At 42.6% G+C, this 21603-nt stretch overlaps 11 protein-coding genes and 1 non-coding gene across 12 annotated transcripts; 5 read left to right on the top strand and 7 right to left on the bottom strand.

The window, feature by feature from the left end:
- Positions 1-422: 422 nt before the first annotated feature.
- V1516DRAFT_t65 lies at positions 423-530 on the top strand. Its single transcript has one exon. It is a non-coding gene; the product is annotated as a tRNA-Leu (tRNA).
- A 4-nt stretch (positions 531-534) lies between these two features.
- Positions 535-2665, bottom strand: V1516DRAFT_679482 (tetrapyrrole methylase). Its single transcript, XM_066922938.1, has one exon. It carries the CDS (start codon positions 2332-2334, stop codon positions 766-768), a length of 1569 nt encoding a protein of 522 aa, XP_066775513.1. The 5' UTR covers positions 2335-2665; the 3' UTR covers positions 535-765.
- V1516DRAFT_679477 (small GTPase superfamily) lies at positions 2666-3668 on the bottom strand. Its single transcript, XM_066922937.1, has 5 exons — positions 3527-3668; positions 3329-3468; positions 3151-3279; positions 3048-3106; positions 2666-2996 (listed from the first exon to the last, which is right to left on the bottom strand). The coding sequence occupies exons 1-5, from the start codon at positions 3576-3578 to the stop codon at positions 2822-2824; spliced, it is 555 nt and encodes a 184-aa protein (XP_066775512.1). The 5' UTR covers positions 3579-3668; the 3' UTR covers positions 2666-2821.
- A 184-nt stretch (positions 3669-3852) lies between these two features.
- Positions 3853-5104, bottom strand: V1516DRAFT_504603 (Gcp-like domain-containing protein). Its single transcript, XM_066919126.1, has 2 exons — positions 4636-5104; positions 3853-4580 (listed from the first exon to the last, which is right to left on the bottom strand). Exons 1-2 carry the CDS (start codon positions 4994-4996, stop codon positions 3883-3885), a joined length of 1059 nt encoding a protein of 352 aa, XP_066775511.1. The 5' UTR covers positions 4997-5104; the 3' UTR covers positions 3853-3882.
- A 108-nt stretch (positions 5105-5212) lies between these two features.
- V1516DRAFT_665822 (Endonuclease/exonuclease/phosphatase) lies at positions 5213-6861 on the top strand (the record flags this gene model as incomplete). The annotated part of the gene is made up of 4 exons (XM_066920700.1): positions 5213-5488; positions 5534-5579; positions 5624-5706; positions 5761-6861. The coding sequence occupies 4 exons, from the start codon at positions 5213-5215 to the stop codon at positions 6859-6861; spliced, it is 1506 nt and encodes a 501-aa protein (XP_066775510.1).
- Positions 6816-8059, bottom strand: V1516DRAFT_679467 (nucleoside phosphorylase domain-containing protein). Its single transcript, XM_066922936.1, has 5 exons — positions 7774-8059; positions 7652-7727; positions 7518-7597; positions 7408-7472; positions 6816-7363 (listed from the first exon to the last, which is right to left on the bottom strand). Exons 1-5 carry the CDS (start codon positions 8015-8017, stop codon positions 6890-6892), a joined length of 939 nt encoding a protein of 312 aa, XP_066775509.1. The 5' UTR covers positions 8018-8059; the 3' UTR covers positions 6816-6889.
- Positions 8060-8952, bottom strand: V1516DRAFT_679464 (uncharacterized protein). Its single transcript, XM_066922935.1, has 2 exons — positions 8519-8952; positions 8060-8441 (listed from the first exon to the last, which is right to left on the bottom strand). Exons 1-2 carry the CDS (start codon positions 8729-8731, stop codon positions 8127-8129), a joined length of 528 nt encoding a protein of 175 aa, XP_066775508.1. The 5' UTR covers positions 8732-8952; the 3' UTR covers positions 8060-8126.
- A 651-nt stretch (positions 8953-9603) lies between these two features.
- V1516DRAFT_679461 (uncharacterized protein) lies at positions 9604-13033 on the top strand. Its single transcript, XM_066922934.1, has 2 exons — positions 9604-11796; positions 11846-13033. Exons 1-2 carry the CDS (start codon positions 9738-9740, stop codon positions 12868-12870), a joined length of 3084 nt encoding a protein of 1027 aa, XP_066775507.1. The 5' UTR covers positions 9604-9737; the 3' UTR covers positions 12871-13033.
- On the bottom strand, positions 12939-15399 carry V1516DRAFT_679459 (uncharacterized protein). Its single transcript, XM_066922933.1, has one exon. The coding sequence runs from the start codon at positions 15263-15265 to the stop codon at positions 13181-13183; it is 2085 nt and encodes a 694-aa protein (XP_066775506.1). The 5' UTR covers positions 15266-15399; the 3' UTR covers positions 12939-13180.
- Positions 15400-16656: 1257 nt separating this feature from the next.
- Positions 16657-19677, top strand: V1516DRAFT_679458 (uncharacterized protein). The gene is made up of 2 exons (XM_066922932.1): positions 16657-17153; positions 17254-19677. The coding sequence occupies exons 1-2, from the start codon at positions 16846-16848 to the stop codon at positions 19430-19432; spliced, it is 2487 nt and encodes an 828-aa protein (XP_066775505.1). The 5' UTR covers positions 16657-16845; the 3' UTR covers positions 19433-19677.
- A 427-nt stretch (positions 19678-20104) lies between these two features.
- On the top strand, positions 20105-20782 carry V1516DRAFT_696856 (ER lumen protein retaining receptor-domain-containing protein; the record flags this gene model as incomplete). Its single annotated transcript, XM_066924059.1, has 3 exons — positions 20105-20186; positions 20239-20695; positions 20746-20782. The coding sequence occupies 3 exons, from the start codon at positions 20105-20107 to the stop codon at positions 20780-20782; spliced, it is 576 nt and encodes a 191-aa protein (XP_066775504.1).
- Positions 20777-21560, bottom strand: V1516DRAFT_692621 (uncharacterized protein). The gene is made up of 3 exons (XM_066923879.1): positions 21416-21560; positions 21246-21361; positions 20777-21198 (listed from the first exon to the last, which is right to left on the bottom strand). Exons 1-3 carry the CDS (start codon positions 21500-21502, stop codon positions 20961-20963), a joined length of 441 nt encoding a protein of 146 aa, XP_066775503.1. The 5' UTR covers positions 21503-21560; the 3' UTR covers positions 20777-20960.
- Positions 21561-21603: the final 43 nt, after the last annotated feature.

Genomic DNA, 21603 nt, shown 5'->3' with positions numbered 1-21603 from the left:
ATAGTATAACTTGTACCCTACAATATAGAACTCATTAGATCTAACATAGATATACGTATTTGATGTTGTGTAAACACAATCTCTATTTTTGACCTCTTTAGTTGCAGGTACTGTATCTCTACACTACTGTGTCTGCTGCAAGATGTTTGATTTTTCAAGGAAAAACTTAATCGCAACGGCTACTGCCGCATGTTGATATAGAACCAGTAGTAATGTGTGCTCTGAAAACGAAATCCTTAAATATCAAACAAGGATGCATAGCTAATATACCAGTACTGTCAGTGATAGGTAAAGGACTGCTACCACCAGGTTGTGTAAAATCAATAAATTCATAGTAACAACAGCAGCCAAAATATCAAGAATAGCCTGCACGAACTCTTTTGCGGTCTTGTACCTAAGTTAGTTACCTAGATTGAAATTTTGGGAGCTTGGCCGAGTGGTCTATGGCGTCAGATTTAGGTTAGCTTTGAGCTGAATGCCGAAATTCTCTGATATCTTCGGATGCGCGAGTTCGAATCTCGTGGCTCTCATTAATTTTTTTTTAAATGCATTTTAAATATTATATTTATAATTCCAAAATTGATAAATTTTAAAAGCTATAATTGGACAGATATCAGCAGTAATTTTAAATACAATCCTGATCCAATTAGAGCCCAGACAAAATCAGTATTAAAATTTGCTAGTTTCAAAACAAAAATAGATGGATTAATGAGGGAATTCCATAACAAATCCCACTACTCCGAGAAGAAGCACAAATTATAGCACCTAGACTAAGCCTTCGTTGATACTCCATCTTGACGACTCCGGAACTGGTTGTATTACAGCGCAACTATATCCGACAACCAGAATACCAGGAGGACGGCTCCCGGACTTTTCAAACGCTTCAACAACATATTGCAAACTTGTTCTGATGACCCGTTGGTCTGGACAACTTGCCCGCTCGATGATTGCACAAGGCACAGTCACAGGCCAATTTTTCTCGGAAAGCCAGGTGACTAAATCAGCTATGCGATGAAGAGCCATTAAAAAAATAGTTGTGCGGGATTCAACAAACTCAGGAATAGAGGGCTGAGCGCCTTTGCGACCTGTGCCTGTGCAGATAAGAACCTGATCGGCTACTTGGCGATGAGTTGGAGAAATAGCTGCAAGGAGAGGACCAGACAGTGCAGAAGTGATACCAGGAATAACAATGGGCTGATATCCATTTTTGCTGAAAAAAATGTATTCTTCGGCTCCTCGCCCAAATATATAAGGGTCACCTTGTTTCAAACGCACCACAGATTTGTTCTGGCGAAGAGCTTCAAGAGCAATGTCTAATAGTTCTTGCTGCGCGGCTTCAGCATTGCCTGGAAATTTACGGGCAATATATTTCTCAACATGTTGGGGTATTAATTCGAGAACAGCAGACGGAACAAGTTTATCAGCCAATACGAGATCTGCCGTAGTAATCGCAGAGAGAGCTGCAGTAGTTAACAGTCCTGGATCTCCAGGACCAGAACCAACAAGGGATATAACAGGCGACGACTTTTCCGAATTGTTGCCATTTTGAGTGAATTGTTCATGATATTGCGAAGATAACTTGTCGACCGATAACGTTGCAAGCTCTGAAAAAGGAAAATATTCGACGACTTGAGAAAGCCATCTCATTCGATTGAGCCTGCAAAGATCCTCGTCAACAGTGGACTCCCCAACCAGCTGATTAAACTTATGACTTTGGATAGCATCATCTTCATTTTGTCCCACATCATCCGGATAATGGCTATCTCGTCCTTCAGATTCACTTTGTATCTGTTGTTTTAACTCCCCTATGCGCTCACATGCGATGGCGACATCCGTGGGTAGGTTTGATACAATTTCTCTGCGAATCCGACTCGCTAAACGACAGCCTTTTCCAGAAGTGGTGACTCCAATTTGTAAAGGCCCATTTGTATAAGTAGATAATAGCGAAAATGTTGACAACCCTGGAGAATCCGCCACGTTGACCGGTATTCGTAGGCGACGGCAGGCTTCGCTTATGGATACTCCATAGCTTTGTTGAATAGCAGCAACAAACACGGCGTCAACGACATGGTCGACCTCCGAACGACCCAAAGTAGTTAAATCTTGTGGTCTAAATTCTCGTTTGATCCACAAAAACCTTCCATTTGAGTCTTTTTCTAGAGTAGAGGCATTTGAATTCCAGGACTCTGATACAGAAGGCTCGGGACAAATAGTGATAACCTTTGAAGCTCCACAGTCGAGCAATTTTGCAGCACGAGAAAGCGACACAGCTGAGCCACCAACGATCAAATGAATTTCATCTGCACAGTTTCGAGATATTAACAAAGAAGGCATTTCACTAATTTGGTTGGTTTTTTTGCAAAGTTCGTCCTGTAATCTTGAAAGACTAGAAATTAGTAACAGAAAATTGCCCGTTGGGACTTCTCGAGAATACTTTGCCACAGCATCAATCCTTTAGTCCCCTGAAAGCTGTGGCTAGGACGTGGGGATCTGTATACTTCACTTGCTAAATGGTGAAGTAAGGTATGCAATACTGCGTTATATAAAATAACTCTATTTGTTGTTCCAATAATATAAAATATGACGCGGCTAGTACATATTTAGCGGTACATTGCAATATGAGTTTATCCAGAATGATAGATTGGCTGCCATGAGCAAGGGCAAAGTAAAGATATATAAAAATGATTACCTATTAAAATTTGAATAAACTAATTACCGATTATATAACAAATATATAATGAATAGCCCAAACACACAGCCATAACTCCAGAGAAGATTCTTCGACGATGGGTTCGTGGTGAAGATGTCAGTTAAATATGAGTTACATTAACGCACATTTATTTGCCGGCTCTGGGGTTGGATTATCATGTTTTTCGATCTCACCGATCAGGAGTTCAAATACCTTTGTAACATTGGCGTTATGTCTAGCGGAAGTCTCTACAAATGGACACTCAAACTCGTCTGCAAGTGCCTTTCCTTCTGCAGTCTCGACTTGTCTGTATGCAAGATTAAAACCAAGAGATGGGTAAAGATTAAACCGGCCTTACCTCTGCGCGCCCAAGTCGCTTTTGTTTCCCACAATAACAAGAGGAATGGAATTAGTACCCTAAAATATTAATTCTGCCCATATTGAACACTGGATCAACTCACAGTGACATCAAGAAGCTTATCTCGAATTATGCGAACCATATCAAACGAGATTTTAGATGCAATGGAATACACTATGACATATCCATGGACTCCTATGGAATGTTTTTGATTCATGATACTGAATCCATCCTAAACTAGTTAGATCGATTGAGATATATAAGTTCGTGACAATTTATACTTGGCCAGCTGTGTCGATAATTTCTGTAGCATAATCCTGTCCCTTGTAGCGTATCGTCTTTGAAAATCTATTTTCAATAGTCGGATAATAGCTTTCAACAAAATGCTGATCGACGAATTGCACAGTCATTGACGACTTGCCTGAGGATTGTTGGTTTTGTTTTGGTGAGAAAAAACAGATTGTAGATCTTGAACTCACCAACTGAAGGCGATCCAACAACTGCTATCTTACGAGCTCTAGGAGGTGCCATAATTTGACGCAAGTTCTTTGTAAATTTGAATGAATTTTTTTGAGCTAATTGCACGATAACTAGTAGAATGAAATCAATGATAAAAAAAATTAAGAAAAGTTGTGTGCTGTCCAGCACGATTCAACCTCTTTAGTTGCCGCAAACCTAGTTTTGACGCAAACGTCACTAAAATGAGAAATATATTTCCTGTTTGGGCTACTTTATTTAACTTCAGGACAAATCTTAGAACTACGTTTAGAAAATGAATTACTTTATTTGGTTCTCAACAGTATTGGGCCGAATGCAAACCGTCAATAAAAGGGATCTAATCATTTCTCCACGCTACGTAAACTTCATCTGTGCGAAATCTTTGAGTACAAGCAGATTGAACGAGATCAGTGCGAAAACCAGTCTCGTAAGCCAACAGACCTGCATGAGCAATCATGATGCCATTATCAATACAGAATCGCTCATCTGTAGCATAGACCGCTCCTCCTCGAGCTTTTGCCATGATGCCCATCATATCTTGTAAACGTTCATTGCAGCCAACTCCTCCGACCACAAGGACTTGATCGCTTCCAACATGAGCCATAGCACGTTCAGTTATCTCAACAAGCATTCCAAATACAGTCTCTTGAATTGAAAAGCAAAGGTCCTCCCGTGTGATGCGATCTCCGTTCTCGGCCGTCAAAACCTTTCCTGCAGCCATTTCGTTTGCTACACCGTCTATATACGCCAGTATTCCAGACAGTGAAACGTCCATTCCTTTGACTGTATAAGGTAAAGAAACATAATTACGACCCTGTTTCGCCATTTGCTCAATGTTGTAACCTGGACTTGGTGCGTTACTGATCATCAATGTCCGCGCAAATCTATCTAGACAGTTTCCGACCGCAATGTCAAGCGTTTCACCGAAAATCCGATACCGTCTGTGTGAATACGCAATAACCTGAGTATTTCCGCCGGATACGTAGAGGACAACCGGGTTTGTCGCCCCAGTTATTTCCCGCCCCATTTCAATGTCTATTCATTAGCTCTTTACTGAGAATTAAGCGGTAAAATTCAACAACCCACTTACGGCCGACACAATGATTTACGCCAACCAAGGGCTTATTCCACATAAGACTTAGAGTCCGAGCAGCAATCACAACACTCTGCAGAGGAGCCCCCATGCCTGGACCTTGTGTAAAGCAAATACAATCCACGTTTTTCGGCTTTAAACCGCTCTTTTTCAATGCTTCTTTGATTAGTTGAACCACAAATCTGCGATGATGTGCTGCTGTATCTCGCGGTAAAAATCCTTCGCCAGCCGGCGTAATGTAAGTATGTCTGATATTAGCCAAGATTTCAGCAGGTTGACCTTCTGAATGGCGAATTATGCCGACACCAAGTTTGTTAGCTGATCCTTCCAAGCCAATTGCAATCCTTTCTTTGGTCATTTTATTGACACTCTTAAATATTAATATATATTATTAGTAAACCACACCAGTTTTCAAATAGTGACGTATTTAAGTGGAATAAGATGATTAATTGAACGTTCTCTTGGGAGTTGTCGACTTCAATTCTAGAAGAAATAATTTCGGAGATGAATTTCTATATGAGTTCAATTGACAGTTCTTAACAAATTCTGATTGAGTATCAGCGAAGGAATCATTATGAGTATTCCGGTGAAGCAGGACAAAGCACGCAAAATAGCTGGAAACAAAGGTCGACCTGCTTTTGTTACGCCAGAATATATAGCTGCCCAAAGAGCAAAACGTGAACAGGCAAAACTCGAAAGGGATAGCCGAAATGCTGAACTAGGAATACCTGTTCAACAAGAAGAAAATCTCAACACGTCGTTTATTGAGCGACCGATGTTATCTGTTTTGTCGCCCGAGATCAAGTCGACGCTACCCATTGGAATTGACATAAAGATCATGACTTATAATGTACGCTGATCTACTAAGAATATTAAAATATTAATCTTTCTATAGGTCCTAGGACAAGCTTTGATTCGACGGAGCCTTTTTCCTACGAATGGTAGTAAGGACTACTTATCCTTGTAGCAGATCTAACAGTACTAGGTGCAATTCTCAAATGGAAATTAAGATCCAAGATATTGATGTTGGAACTTGCTCGATACAATTCCGATATCATGTGTCTACAGGTAAACCAACAGCTGGATTTTTTATTATTGTGCAATTAAACTGAATTTCAATAGGAGGTGGACTATGGACATTTAGAATCATTTTACGTTCCACAGCTTTTGGCGCTGGGATTCCAGACTATGTTCCACCGTGGAGCTCGTAAAAACCATGGATTATTGATTTGTTGGAAGTCAAATTTGTTTACGCTATCCAAATATCATCAATTAGATTATGACTCAGATACAGGGTACGATATTCCTGACGGCTTCAATAAGCCCGCTAAGCCACAATCCGTGACTCGAAATGTTGCGCTGATAGTCGCTTTAGAATTCAAAAACCGAAGTGCTAGTACACCTGCTGGAGTTATCGTTGCTACCACACATCTGTTTTGGCATCCGCATGGGACTTTTGAACGGACTCGTCAAAGCGCTATTCTTGTGCGCAATGTTAATAGATTTGCAAAGTCTATAGATCCCAACTTGAAGTGGCCTGTATTCATTGCTGGCGATTTTAATAGCCTGCCTTTCGATGCTCCCTACTTGTCTATGACTAGGCCTGAGTCTGACAGAGTGACAGAGCGGTCTAAGTTTGTTCTGGAAAATAGTTTTAAGCATGACTATAACTTGACTCCTGGTGTGTCTGAAGAAGCTGAGGAAGGACAAGAAATTCACGAAGAGAATGATCAGGAACTTCATGGCGGCGAGGAATCAGCGAAACAGGTTGTTCTAATGAATGAATTTCTTCCAGAGATCTCTCATCCTCCTGTACCTGTCATATCCCCAAATCCTGTGTCCAAAACTACTACAATTGACGACATTTTAAAGCTACACAGTAATAACAACGTATATCTGCGCAGTCTTTACGGAAGTTGTTACGGTCTTGTACACCCGGAAAATGTAGATTACAAACAACGAAATGGCGAACCACATTTCTCAAATTGGGCCCATACTTGGAGAGGAATGCTCGATTATATATTTGTTGTGGATTATAGACCTGAGAATAAGTCAAGCAAAAGATCGAAAGGATATGTTGTTCCTGGTGTTGACGTGTTAGAGTTACTTCGACTTCCAATGCCAGATGAAATGGGTCCGGAGCCCAGTGGACAACCTCGAGAAGGACAATATCCTAGCGATCATTTGTGTATTATGGCAAAAGTTCATCTAACAGCTGCATAAATATTAAATTAGAATTTATATAATCTATCTATATCGAGGTTATAATTTCGCAAACTAGTTTCTGCATATCTTGGCCAGCAGCAGTAGCAGCAGCTATAACTTCCTCATGATTCGCTTTACCAGCTGAAAGATCAGTTTGTTCGTTGGCTTTAGGCATGGGCTTCGTGACAACTTCATTTGTGACCAAACTAATCGCCAGTACCTTAAGTCCTGAATGGCGGGCCACAATAATCTCGGGAACAGTACTCATACCTACACAATCAGCCCCTAGATTCAAGAGCATTCTAGATTCGGCTCGCGTCTCGTACGTGGGTCCGCTCACAAATGCATAGACACCTTCATGAACTCCACGGACAAGAGAGAGTTTGCTGACAGCTTTAAATGCAATTTGACGGAGATTCAAGTCATAGGCATCGCTTAGCGCTGGGAATCGGGGACCAAAAGAGGAATCGTTTGGTCCGCGGAGTGGATGCCAACCTGCTAGACCAGGGAAATTGATGTGCTGTCCATTAGCTCAAGCAAGTATGAATTAACTTGGAAGCTTACATCGTTAAGAATCATGAAGTCACCAACTTTATATGCTGGGTTGAGACCGCCGGAAGCATTTGTGACTTGGTCGTATTAGTTACGCAGGAAAAGTCGAGAGTAGTACTTACCAATTAAGAATTCAACACCCATGACACTAAATACACGGATGGGGAATACAGACGCCTCTAATGGATTTCCCTCATAAAAACTATTCGAAAAATGAGAAGGCGCACAGAGACGTAGAGAAGATAGCACAACTTACTGCACTCGACCGACCATGCAGACCGCCGGTACAGTTCCGAAGAAACCAAAAACCAGTTTTCCCGCATGACCCTCCACTGAGAAGTCAGCATAATAATCGAACAAAACGAATTAATACAGTACCCGTTGTTTGTGAGAAATACGGGATTTCTCCATAGTTGAGCTCGACACGCGGACTTAATTGTAGAGCGTCTGTCAAGTTTTGGAGACCAGAACCGCAGATCACAGCAACCTTTGGAACCTGCAGTTCTACAGGAACTTTAAGTTTGATAAACTCAATGACAGCTAGCGCACGTTCTTGCGTTGATTTCTGTTGTTCTGCCATAATTTCTTTGGATACCTGGAAAGTGGATCGAAGGGTATACATGAATTGAATTGCGGCGGTTAAAAGCAATCTCAGCCTAGCATATGCCAGATATTAAAAAAATATGCAAGTACTCTATACAAAAAAATACATAATATGAATAAAGTCAAGTTTACCATAGTCTACATTCGCCGACCATTTCAACAATTGTCAGGAACATCTCTCGTTGCTGCTCAGTAGTCATCTGGCCATACTTCATTGGAGCCAGCGATACCACTACTGTCCGCCTTTCCTCAGGTGCCTGCCTGCTAATCAGCGAAGCAATTTGAACAGCGTACATACGACCTTCTGCATCGTCGGGAGGAGCGCCGATTAGACCCATGGGAGTCAGATGTGTTAATGGAAGCAATGAGTAATCATCTTCGTCGTCTGCTTCAACGTAGCTGAAAGCGTTGATTGAAGGAGAAGCGGTTAGAGGGACGTAATACTTGAAAAATCTATCAGTATTATATTGTTGCATAGAAAATAAAGATCTAAATATTTGCCGTAAATATATATACTAACCATCTTGCCTAGACGTCCATCCACAGCTACAGAAACCAGTATCTTATCTATAAATCCATATATAATGCTATCCACTCTGCTGCCATGCACGTATCTTGTTGTCTGTTTTGTTTGAATTGGAGCTGACTGGACTAGATCTGGCTTCGATTGATCCAGTTCTGGAGACAGAGTCTGCTCAGATTCTTGACCAGATATCTGATCAGAATGCATCATAAAGCTCCGGAGAAACTGGATGATACTGGACAAAGACAAAAGTAGAAGACTCCTACCTACAGCTTATCAGTAGCTAAAATGGTTCTAGTTAATCGGAATTTAATAAACAACAAAAAGTCACGTTAAAGAAACTGGCCCAGTTAATATCAATATATATTACCCAGATGGGCTCACGTTTTCGATCTACATGAACTCCTTTCACCCCCTAGTCGGGATTTATTAAATTAAATTTAGGAATATATTACGATTTTAACTTGGTGGAAAATTTACATACTGCTTTGTTAAGTCCTAGGATACAGATCGATTTATGATTTAAAAGCTGAGAGGGCTTAAATTGAATAAGTCTCTTTGCTCTAATATTCTAAATCTAAATGTTCTGGTGTGAGTGCAATGTCTTCCAGACCACTGCTGGATAAGAAATCAGTTTATCGTATCCAATTCGTCCTAATTGATCGGAGACGTTCATGCGACTAAAATATTTCGCTGTTGGACTAAATATCTCTAGTTATACTAAATAGAAATGTAGCTAGTAAAAATAAGTATTAATTCATTTTGTCTAAGAATTCAATAGTAGTCTCTTTCAGTCGATCAAATCAAAGACTAGCCCACTGAAGCAGAAATATTGATATTCATCCTTAACTTTATTATTTTCAAATGAATTAAAGGTAATAATCAATTGTTATAATCAACTACAAAACATATATCAAATCAAAGTAATTATATGATTTAGATTGAATTGTAAAACTAAAGTTGATGAATTCAGGATCGTACAATCGTCTAGTACAGTTCCACATATAGGGGGTGAAACACGTGACGTTTGTTTTGATCTACGCGACTCAACCGATAGGTCTGTAAGAATTGTTTACTTTCGACGCGTGTTGCTTTCCTTCCAGTGCTTTTATTACTTTTTAATCGAAGGATTGCCAGATATTTCAGAAATCCGGAATTTACAATTTCAGTGCAATCATCTTTTGCATATTCACAGGTCCGGTGTCCGTTTGTTGCGATGGCAACACGCCGGAGTCTAGTTCCCCAGCGCTATCGTAATCCTCGACTCACAGCCGATTTGCAACCAAAGCAACAACAAGAAGTTGAGATATGGGATAGTGATCCTGAATTTGATTTTCAAGACGATCAAAGCCCTGATCTTTTCCGACGCTTATCTTCAATTGAAAGAGATTCTACAGTCATGCAGAGCTCAGATTTTTCCCAAACTGGACGGTCGTTTGAGCAACAGCTTGAAGCATTGCAGTTTTCCCACCCGCAATCAATAAAGTCAGACGGTGTTGACGATGGATTTGAATCCGATTTTGATGAGGGTTTCGAATCCTCTAGTGAGTTTGAAAATAAAGGACACTTATCTTCAGAAATGAGCACTCTGAGATTGAAAACAATTTCATCATCGCCGACTAGTCAACTTCAGGCAAATTCATCTGGAACTTTACGATTGACCTCTAATTTGATTAAGTCAGATTCAGATTTGGATCGATTTCGGGAAATGTCGAACGCTACTATTCCAACTGATCTTTCTACTATGCATCCACCTTCCCGCTGTTTCAATAATAATCCTTTGGGAACACTTAAGAAATTACCACCTACTGAGGATTTTGAGACTGATTTTGACTTGCCAGATAACGTCTCTTTTTCAAATCTAAAGATTCATACGTCGCAAGCTTCATCTCAAGCTGATCCAGAACTGGATATGGGCTGGGGAGAAGACAGCACGAGTACAAGATACACCAACACTAGGTGGACAGATTCGTCCAATCGGTCGTCTGTGATTTCCGCTTTTTCGACTTCCTCCAGTGTGACATGCGAGAGTGAGAACGAGGGCTTACTTGGAATTCAGATTCCTAATGGTCCTCTAAATTTCCAGAAAATTCTTGATATGAAAATGCAATCGATCACGCCCGCATCAGACGAAAGGCTTGGACGACCTGGAGCAGCAACCCCTGAAGAGTTTCTTGATGGCATCGAGATTGGTGATGATGATAGATTATTTGATTCTGATAAATCCACCATCAACCGAAACATCAAGCATACTTCCATAGGCAATATTCCTTTACTTTCAAAAGTTCGAACAAATTCCCCCAAAAATATTTCAACATTTACTCCTAAGCCGACCCGAATTCCTAGACCAGTCAGTCAATCAACAATCCCTTCAAATCTGGGTACTCTGCCCGCAGTCACAACTCCTCAAACTGTTTGTCTTCAGCAAGCGACGGACAATTCGAGTACAAGACCAGAGAATCGAAGATTAAGTTACAAATCTTCGATTTTAGGATTAAAGGGGGCAACAGCAGCTATTTCGAATACTGTCACTGCTACATCAACTACAAATCAGCCTATTCGATATTCCACTGGTCTTTTGACCAAGAAATCTATGCCGACACTGCGATCTGCATATGAGCCTGGTAATAGGACGTCGCTATACGATTCAACAAATGCACCTCCTTTACCTTCAGTGGCGGATTGGCTTAATTCGACGCCGGCAGTACCTTCGTTAAAACAAAATTCTTCATCTGCTGGACTGCGGAACGTCGCAAGCTCACAAAATTTGAAAGGGACAGCATCGCGAAACAGTATGCTGCAGTATATTCAACAGGCACCCGCGTCGACAAACAATGTTGGGACACCGTCTCGACCGAAATCTACAACATCTGGGACTGGCTTGCACCGTTATCCTTCGAAAAAATTATCAATGCTCGGCCTACGGCAAACTTCTGCGGAGGAAGGGCGTAGCGGATTGATGCGAGAATCAGCAATTCCGGTCTCGAGTGCTGCAATTAATGCTCTTCCAAAGCAGTGCCTCAAAAAAACTCCGTCGCCTCCTCAGCGGCATCAATCTAGCTATATTGATAGTGCTGTCCGACGAGAAGCGCCAACTACAAAAACTTTGCTGAAACCAGTTGGAAGACAGCTTTTCGGTGATGGAACGGAACTTGATAATATCGAGGATTTACAGATCGCGGGGGAAGGAACAAACCGAAGTTTGAATTCCGGAGGAAAGAGATTTTCGAGTATGGGTAATGATAATCTTAACATTCATCCTTCGCAGGAAAGAGGTAAGATTATTCATGCTAATGTATTTGGAACGTAAAGCTAACCGCGTAGTTTGTAATCCTCCGCCACTTCCCGCGGAAGTACCGAAGAGTCGCTCGACCTTAAACCGCAATTCTACTCGGTCTATGGTCAATCTCAGAACACGACGGCCGTTGAGCAGTTACAATGCAGCCCAGGAAACTGATGAGCACGCACTCCCGAAACTAGATACCACTTCATTTAAAATAGGAGTCAACAAAATTTCTGCGGTTCCAGCTCCCCAGGTACCTATCAGCAACCCAGTGATCTCTAGAACACGGCGAAAAGCACAGCATAGGCCACATCTGATCCGGCCACTCGGTGATATAGCGACAGTACCACGGCAGGAGAAAGGAATGAAATATAACCCACATACATTTACTTGGGAAGGAAACGAGAGCGTCACGGCGGAGTTCAATAATGTCACACTGACTCCTCCTTCGCGACCTGCGTTGATCTCCAATATAACTGCCACCAAGGGTGTACAGGTTGTTGGAGGCATGGTCTTTGATCCTGCACGGATGTGCTGGTTCAATGTTTCGGACGTTATGCGAAAGAGCCATTCTGCTGAATTAGGAGTGCCTTCTACTTCCGAGAATCAAGAGGAAAAGATTGAATTTGATTTTGACGCTGCAGCAGAAGCACACGAAGACCCATTTGCAGGATTCGACGAGTTTGGTTCGAGCGAAGACGAGTCCGAATACGATCCTCGTCGACAATCAACTTCTTCTTCTCCAGACAGAGCCAGAAATTCTTCGTATAACACAAATTCTTCTAGTACGAACACTCGCAGAAAAAATATTACAGACTTGACCACAGGTGATGTTTATGGCGAATTTGTGGTAGGTGAAGAATTCGATGTTGGGCCGGCTTTCATTCGTAAACAAATGGAAGAAGAAGATCGATGGAGAAGGAAAGTTCGGGGATGGATGTCGGTCTCTGTCGATCAATCGAATGTATCTTCAACGCCTTCTACATCTGCATTACATTCGCGTGGACCGCGGAGAACGGATAGAAGATATCTGTTTGAGATTTGGAATTTAACCGCTCATGTTTGATTTTGTTGTGCTTTAATTGTGTTGTTTAATTGGCTGGTGTTCTGTTCCCAAGGATTGGGTACATTTTAGTTCATATATAATCTATTCTTTGTCATTGATATTCCTGTTATTCATTTTATAGGAATTAAACGTTCAAAACTTAATCACAATCCTTCATCCGAGACATACAAATGTAGTGCCAATGCACACAAAACGTGCGAAACTTGATCAGTTTTCACAACTACAAAAAAGGCCAAAGTCCAAATTAATAATTCCCAAAGCCCAAAGCCCAAATTTTATACATAAATCAGTATGTACAGTACTTGATTATTTATAAATCCCGTTGACCTGACTTGCCGCGACGGTCAGTTGGACTAGACGGGAGAACATTCATTTCCGAGCGAGAGGACCCAAATGAGCTCTCAAGTTCAATCCCAACATCAGTGTTCCGGACAGTAGACAAGCAGGCTCGAGCTGATGTTTTCGCCTTCTTCCTTGGCGTCTTGTAAATTGAGTTCTGGAGCTCACTAATATCATTACTGCTATCATTGATCACTACTCCAACAACAATTTCTTCATCGCTAGTTTCAGACCTGGAAATATTGTGGGGTTTATCCAGATGCCGTTGATTTCTGCTCTTAGTAACGGTGCCTGAACGCGGAAGATAGTATAACGTGCGTGCACGTTTCAGAGAAGCTGTCTCATCTAAGACAGTCGAGCTATATTCAGAAGAGCCTAGTTCAGTCGACTCAGCTTGGGTATTTATTCCAATGGACTTTAAGACAGATTCAGTTTTGGTTCCGTAAGAAGAGTAGTCCGCTCTTCCCCGCAAAGACTGTTGGTCTTGCTTCTGGGTATCACCATTGTTACAGCGTCCAAGCTTGTTCAAACTAGGTATAGGGTTTAGACCACAAGGGACAGAGATACTGGACTCAACCAGAGAGTGAGACGGAGGTGAAAGCGAGTGTGAAAACGTTAGGGCACTCACGACTGGAACAAACGGACTTGATGGCGAAACACTTGTCTTCATCGTGGGGTCTATGAACTGCAGAGATAAAGGATTACCCAGTTGCTGAAACTCAACCTCGAAATTACCTTCACAGCGAGAGCTTCCACTACGTCTGAAACTTGCGTTGGGCGACATACTGCTCAGAATACTCGCAGCAAGCCGATCTTCATACGTTGAGTCTTCCAGTGATAATATGACAGGGTCATTATTTTCCTCTGCGGTAAAGGTCTTTCTAGATTGATTATTAGTACTTTCAACAGAGCTCCCAAACCGAGCACTACGGTTTTGAGCAACTTGTAGGGCTTCAACGACAGTGTCGAAAATGCCAGGAGCGCCGTATGAAGGAACATAGTGATCATTACTAAATACTGATGCATCATCAGAACACTCGAACTTCGAAAACGTAGATTTGGCGGTTATTTCAGGCAGACTGGAGGTCGAGCGTGCGGGGACAAAACCAGACTTGTAAGTTCCATTGACTAATGTTGCAGTACCTACAGTACCAGCGGCAGCAGCAGCAGCAGCGGCAGCACATTGGCTTTGATGTATGGCAGCTCTGATACAAGGGCGAACCCGATAGCGGATTATAGACCTTCGAAGACGAAAGCCACGACCAGCAGTGTTAGAAGGAGGCGAGCCTCCTGCATCGGCAGTTGCCTTCTTTAACCGCAGGATGGAGGACTTTGAAATGACTTTTCGGCAGCGGCAGGGTAGCTGCAGTTGAGCAGTCTGATGATAACAAAACTGGAATGAATTGTTGTAAATGTCATCTAAGTCCTCGCACACGTCGAGTTCTGGATGAGACTCGACCGAAACTGTGGACGGGTTGCAAGTAGGACAAACCTTGACATACTGCGAGACTAGATTTTTGGGCACACGACTGAACCACTTGCGAAGCTGGGAAAGAGTCCTGTCGCGACCACCATGATCTACTAGCATATGACAGACTGCGAGAATATTGTATAGATCTTCTCTTACCGCGATAGGTTTGCTCTTGTACATAACCTGGGGACGACCCTTTGGGTCATTATACAACGAGAAGTTCGCTTTAGCCCAAAATCTGAACTGCGAATCTCCAATCTCCTTGTGTGGATGGCTGAGGATGGCCAGGATGAGATGATACATATCTCTAGAGATAAGACACTTCGATTTTTTAACATCAGATAAAGTGTCGATGTATGCAGATATGAGATCCGAGCATTGCAGATAGGTAGGAAAGCCGTTGAACCCGATGAATTTTCCAGACACTGGGTCATAAAGAGCTTCCAGATATCTAGAAGTTGAAGAGGAAGAAGTGAGATTAGAAGAATTTGGAGGAACCGCACTATTGGTATTGATGCTGCTGGACGGTCTAATCTGATCTGACTTCATTTGCATCTCCATCTGCACTTCCACTTCCAACTCCATTTTGATTTAAGGGTATATATCTTCTATACGTATACACGTATATACTTATACTTACTCGAATATAAATAAATACACCTATATCGCAGGCTTTTTGCAGATCAGTCTGCTGAAAAACTCGCACACAAATGGAAATGCCATCCTGTGAGACCCTTGAATAGGCCGACTGGCAAGTTGAAATCAACACTAATACCTTAGGACAACAGACGTAAGTTCAGGAGGGTCTCGTAGCCTCGGAGAAGTTTCCGAGAAGGTTTCTGACGAGCCAGCAGACTGGGCCCAAAATCTGGGGTGGATTGGCCCGAGAATGACCATGCGTAGATGTTGTCACGAGGGGCAGGGATTGACGTGCAGTGATTGGCCAGATGAAGCAAGCAAGGTGGCATGTGGGGGTGGGGAGCAGGAGGCTAGGTCACAAGAGCTGGCAAAAGCCAGGGCGAGGGTAACTACATGAATTAGCCGCACGCTAGTAGGGATTAGTAGAGGAAAGGTAAGACACGGTCACGAGTGACATAGTGGGGGTTTGGGTTAGGGTGAGAATATTGGGAGATGAAAATCCGGGGAAATTGGCTAGAGCTGAGACGATGAAGGGGAGGTACAAATGAAGCGCGCGCTGAAATTGAAAAAGATGATGATGGTGATGACGGTGCGTTGATGATGATTTTGTTGATCAGGAGGAGGAGTAATTGCTGTGAAGTAGTCTGTATTGAGCGAAGCCAGCGGGACAGTAATAGACACTGAGCGATCGTTGTGCTGGTGGCATAGCCAGCACGTTTCCAAGCGTAGGTCCTCGGTGTTTCGCAGCTTTTGGGTTGCTGCTCAATCGACCCGGTTAACCGGATTTCTTTCTGCCGCAAACTCGAGCAGTCCATCAGCAGCTGGCCACGAGTCCCAGCTGGACTCTTTTTGAGGGAAGAAAATATTTTGCATTACTTTTGTATTTTAAATTTATTCTGTTTTGCTGTTTGTTTCATTTTGATTAGATTTGTTATTCCACATATCTTGTGATTTCCAGTGATTTCTTAAGCTGATTGCAGCTGCCTTTGGCTTGTTCAAGCAACTTTCAGCTCCATTTGCAGACCGTTCTGTCTTCGATCGACACTGTCAGCCTTTGAGCTAGCCCTTGTTTCTGTACTGTACTTTTCTGTGCTTTACTGCCTCTATTCTGCTTCCTCCCCCCAACTACATACTGCCCAACTGGTTCAGTACAACACCCTCTCTCATTGATTTACACTACCGCCAGCAGATCAGATCCAGGCTGACTCTCAAGCCCTCTTGAAACCCTCGGCCCTGTTGATTGTCGCGCACACTCGCTGTCCGCTGTCCGTTGCCTAAAACAAGCAGAAATCTTCGACGACCGGTTTCTTTCTCCCTCTTCTTTTTGCTTTGTCGCGCTGCGTTTTCCCGCACTTTCTCGCGTTTTCCGCCGTCTTGAATTGTAGCGTTCTGTACTCGCGCTTTCGGTCTACGATATTTCTGGCATTATCGTCGTCGCTCCGCGTCGCTCTTTTTCCAGCTCTCTCGCCTCCGTCTGCGTGATAGCCGCCGCCGCTGCCTTCCTCTTCTCCACACAATTAACAATTATGGCCTCCTCGATGCCTCCCCCTTCCTTGCCCTCCACCTCAACCAGTTCTGCCGCAACCGCGTCCTCTAAATCCGCCTCTATTTCTGCCTCGGCAGCCAATACTTCACCTCTTGACCAGACCGCTGCCGCAACGACTCCTACTAAGCAGCAGCAGCAGCAGCAAAAGTCAGACAAACCTCGACCCCACACATGTACCACCTGTCTGCGTTCGTTTGCTCGCCTGGAGCATCTCAAGCGACATGAGCGCTCGCATACAAAAGAGAAGCCTTTCGAATGTGAGGTTTGCGAACGTCGTTTTGCTCGTCGGTACGTTGTCTTCCACGTTTGACTCTGCGTTCTCTTCTTGGGCCTGACTTTGTCATCGACTCTTGCGGTGCAGCTGTTCATACTAACTTCCTGTTTCCAGTGACTTACTCCTCCGTCATCAACAAAAACTCCATACAGGTATGGTTCCTGTTCGTCAGAGGCCGGCTCGTAAAAATTCCATCACGATCGCAACTCTTGCCCGTCCTCGCAAACAAAATATTCTCGCTTCTGGAGGCGGTAGACCTCGCGCCAATACCTTCTCCGGCACTCCTGTCTCTCCGACCCTCACTACTTCCTCGGAACCGGACCTGAACTCTTCTATCGACTCTCTCAACCAACAGAATATTCAGCAGTCCTGGCTTGAAAGTATTTCCACTGGAAGAGCATTTCCTGGCCCCCCTGGTAATGGTACCGGCTCTACATCTTCTTCTCGACCAGCTACTATTTCCTCCGCTCCTCTCTCCAATTTCACTACAGATTCTACATCAGAGTCTTCAAAAGTAAATCTTTTTGGCTCCCTTTTCATCAATCCCGATCTCCTTCCTTTCACACTTCCCGATAATCGCTCCATGGGTATCGCTCTTGATGAGGATGCCATCGAGTTCGATGAGGATTTCTGGTTAAGCAATCTCTCAATCTCATCTCCAAATGCCGCATCTTCCTCCTCAAACACGGCTTCCTCTGCCACTGCTAACCAGCTATCTCACCAACATCACCATCACAGTCATCACCATCATACTGGCATGATAAATTCTGGCTCAACGGCAGAACAGTCTCATAATTCTATGGTTTCTGTTATGGCTGGTGCTTCCATTCCTACTCATGGCCCACTCATGCCTTCTGATCGGTCTGGCTCCAGCGATGCCTCTGCCAGTACTTATTCTTTCAACGATGAATACAATTCTCCTGTTTCTTACGACACTCCGGCCTCTACCTCATCGTCGTCTGGCTCGACAAGCCATGATCCTGGCGTTAATCTCAATTTTGGCTTTCCTTCGCCAAAGTTTTCAGCCTCCTCTACTCTTGCTGCTGGTTCGGCAGGACCTGCAGATCGCATCGCTAGGGCTCACCTAATTGCTAAAGTTGCTTCAGCCAAATCTACTAGTGCAAATACTTTTAGCACATCCTCTGGACCAAGTTCTGCTCTGTTTACTGCAGCAGCTGCTGCTAATACCAATGTCAAGGCTGGCCCTTCGTTATCCTCCTCATCTGCAGCTGTGCCCAACCTCAATAATATTAATGCGCTCGATAATATTCCGCCAGAGACAATACTTCGAATGTATTCGGAGCAATTCAGTGGAAATTCTACCACGACGCTCGACTCTCATGCCTCTCTGCTTGATCAGTTTCTCAAAAGCACTGAGCGAACCTTGAATAGTGAAAAATCTCTTTCTACCAAAGCTTCCTTAAAGCAAGAGTATCTCAAGCTTTCACAACGGTTGGCTCAACAGCAGATTGGACAAACTGGAAGTGTTTTGCCTGCTTCGGCAACGCCTTCACCGCTGAGTTCTTCCATGAGTTCAGGTGCTAGTTCTTCTGTGAACTCTTCTAGCCAAGCAGCACCCTCACCAGATATTTCTGCTAATCAAAGCTATTATCAATCGGCAAAAAATGGAGGGATAAGTCTTGATATGCTTCAGAGTGGAAATTCGGTAGCCACTCATCACCAAACTCGTAATAATGTACTCAATATGCTATCGGCTCGGACTATCTTCAGTGATCAGCAGCATTTGAACGCCCTTACTGCGACGAGTAGTACGTTTCCTCGTGCCAACAACAGTTATCATGGCACCAGTTCTCGAAATGGCATGAGCAATGGTAGCCAGCAACAGCAGTCGCAACAACATTACCAGCAGCCGCAACAGCATCGGCAGCAGTTGGAGAGAGAAGTTGACAATCACATGGTATCAGATAGTCCAGAAGATGTAGAAATCCAGTTTCCTTCTGCTGGCAGTATGACAAACGGAACGTCTGATCTTTTTATGAATGCAGCGTCTGCTACGGGTAGTAATGTGGCCGGTGTCATGTCGAAGAGTGGGGACAATATTAATGCGGACTTCTTCAGCAGCTTAATGGGTGACGATGAGTTTTCGGATATTTTTGCAGTGAATGCATTCGACCAATCACCTTCCCACCAAAGCCAAATCGTTAGTCCCTCTACGGTTACTATTGACGAGAAGATGGATCTTGATGGTGACGTTCCGCTATTTACATCCATGTCGCAGCTGCAAATGCCTAATAGTGCATCTCCGCAACAGATCTCTCCGGGAGCGTTTTAAAGATGAGAAATTTGAAGGTAAAATTCCGAATGGAGTTTGTTTATTTAAATTTTGCTCTTACAACTAATATATATATGAGCGAGGGTGTTTACGGAGGAAAAATGAATGCTTTTTGTGGTTTTTTGTGATATTTTGTGATAAGGAGTTTTCATCTGGAATTAGAATAAGCTTCTGGCTTTATTGTCACTGTATTATTATTACTATTATTATTATTATTATTATTACTACTACTACTACTACTACTACTACTACTACTATTATTATTATTATTATTATATTTACGATATTGATAATCATTTTTGTTATTATGTAATCGTGTTAAGAGACATGAAGTAATAATAGAAATGGTGCGCGCCGCGCAATGCCTCATGGCTGCGTCTGAGCTATGTCTTCCTTAACTCAATACAGAGAGAATAGCAACGACATTAACAAAGTCGCGTCGAGTTACTAGTTTACGCGTCGGCAAACGTGATTAATAGTATTGAACAGAGTTGAGCGTTTGTCGAATTTAATTGGATCGAATCTGCTTACAAAATGAATATTTTCAGAGTTCTCGGTAAGCTGGACGCCATCACACTTCAACTGAACACTGCAGAATGCTAACAAGACCGCTCTTCATTTTTTCTAGCCGATCTTTCGCATATGGTTTCAATATTCATTCTTCTTCGGAAGATGAATATCTCCCGTTCATGTGCAGGCCTTTCATTCAAGACCCAGGCTCTGTATGCAGTCGTTTTCGTCACCAGATATCTTGGTATGTGTGGTTAACAGATATTCTTCGAAAGTTTGTCTGACTAGATTCTCAGATCTACTCTGGGGACACTATTCTTCTTTTTATAATACGCTGATGAAATTGTTCTTCATCGGATCTTCTGTTTCGATTCTCTATCTTATGAAAGTCAAGTACCGACCAACTCATGACCCCAACATCGATACATTCAAGATCGAGTATCTGCTTTCAGGAGCGTTTGTCATGTCGTTGATATTCACGTACAAATACAGCATTCCTGAAATTCTTTGGTCTTTTTCGATTTGGCTCGAGTCTGTAGCGATTTTGCCACAACTTTTTATGCTTCAGAGAACAGGTGAGGCAGAGAGCTTGACGTCGCATTATTTATTTGCGCTCGGAGCATACCGGGCTCTTTACATTCTGAATTGGTTTTATCGATGGATCTTTGAAAGTGTCGTTGATCCAATTGCTGTAGTTGCAGGGATCATTCAAACTGTTTTGTACTCGGACTTCTTTTACATCTATTACAACAGGTGAGTTGACATTGTCATAAAATGCCTTAACTAACATTCAACTTTTAAAGAGTCATGAAAGGAAAGAAATTTGAACTACCTCAATAATCTACTTGTATAGTATGAAAAAAATAATTTATATCGATAGACGATGTCACAGAAATGTGCATAATACATATATACAGAATAAACCTCCTCGACGCCATGTTGTGCTCTTTCTTTCCTTGATCTGAGGGTGAAAATATATTAGATTTCATGATTTAGGCGGCACTTGTCCGCGGAACACTTAAATCTCATCATCTTGAATTTTGTGACGTAACTCTTTTCGCATGTTTTCTGTGTAGCGGAACAGATCAGCCTGCTCACGAAATCGGTTTGGAACGCCGACTGAATTGAGCCGAGGAACAGGTCCGAGAGGAATCGTACTGTTTTGGCTTTGCGGTGCAATTTCGGCGACATGTGCCCGTGCTCGCCTATTCTGTTCGATGACTCCTCCGCAGAAAATACAAGTAGCGACGAAGTATCTGACTTGTTCAATAGAAGTATGATAAAATAGAATAGCTAAACATACGATTTCAGCGCAGTAGGAGACCGTCTAAAGAACGGCCAGAAGGTGTTTAACAAATAATAAGAACTAACACCAAATAACGCCCCCTCTAACGAGCCTCTGATGAATGCCGGAATTAGCTAAAAATTATTAAATGTTTATTCTATATCTCCAAATTGAATCGTAATACGTACTATCGGTCGCATTGATGTCGTCGGTAGCAAATAATGTTCGTTCGCTTCCTTTCGCACTTTTAAATCAGAATCTACATCAGAACTCATTCTTTTAATCCTTTGTCTTCTTATATTTTCACCTTTAGTCAATTAGATCTAAATCATCATTTGGACTCACTGAATGGTCGCTTAGTTTCGTATTATATAGC

The sequence above is a fragment of the Lipomyces oligophaga genome (assembly GCF_038497815.1).
Source record: "Lipomyces oligophaga strain CBS 7107 unplaced genomic scaffold V1516scaffold_7, whole genome shotgun sequence".
Classification (NCBI taxonomy): domain Eukaryota; kingdom Fungi; phylum Ascomycota; class Lipomycetes; order Lipomycetales; family Lipomycetaceae; genus Lipomyces; species [Lipomyces] oligophaga.
This window is presented reverse-complemented; position numbering and strand designations above follow the sequence as displayed.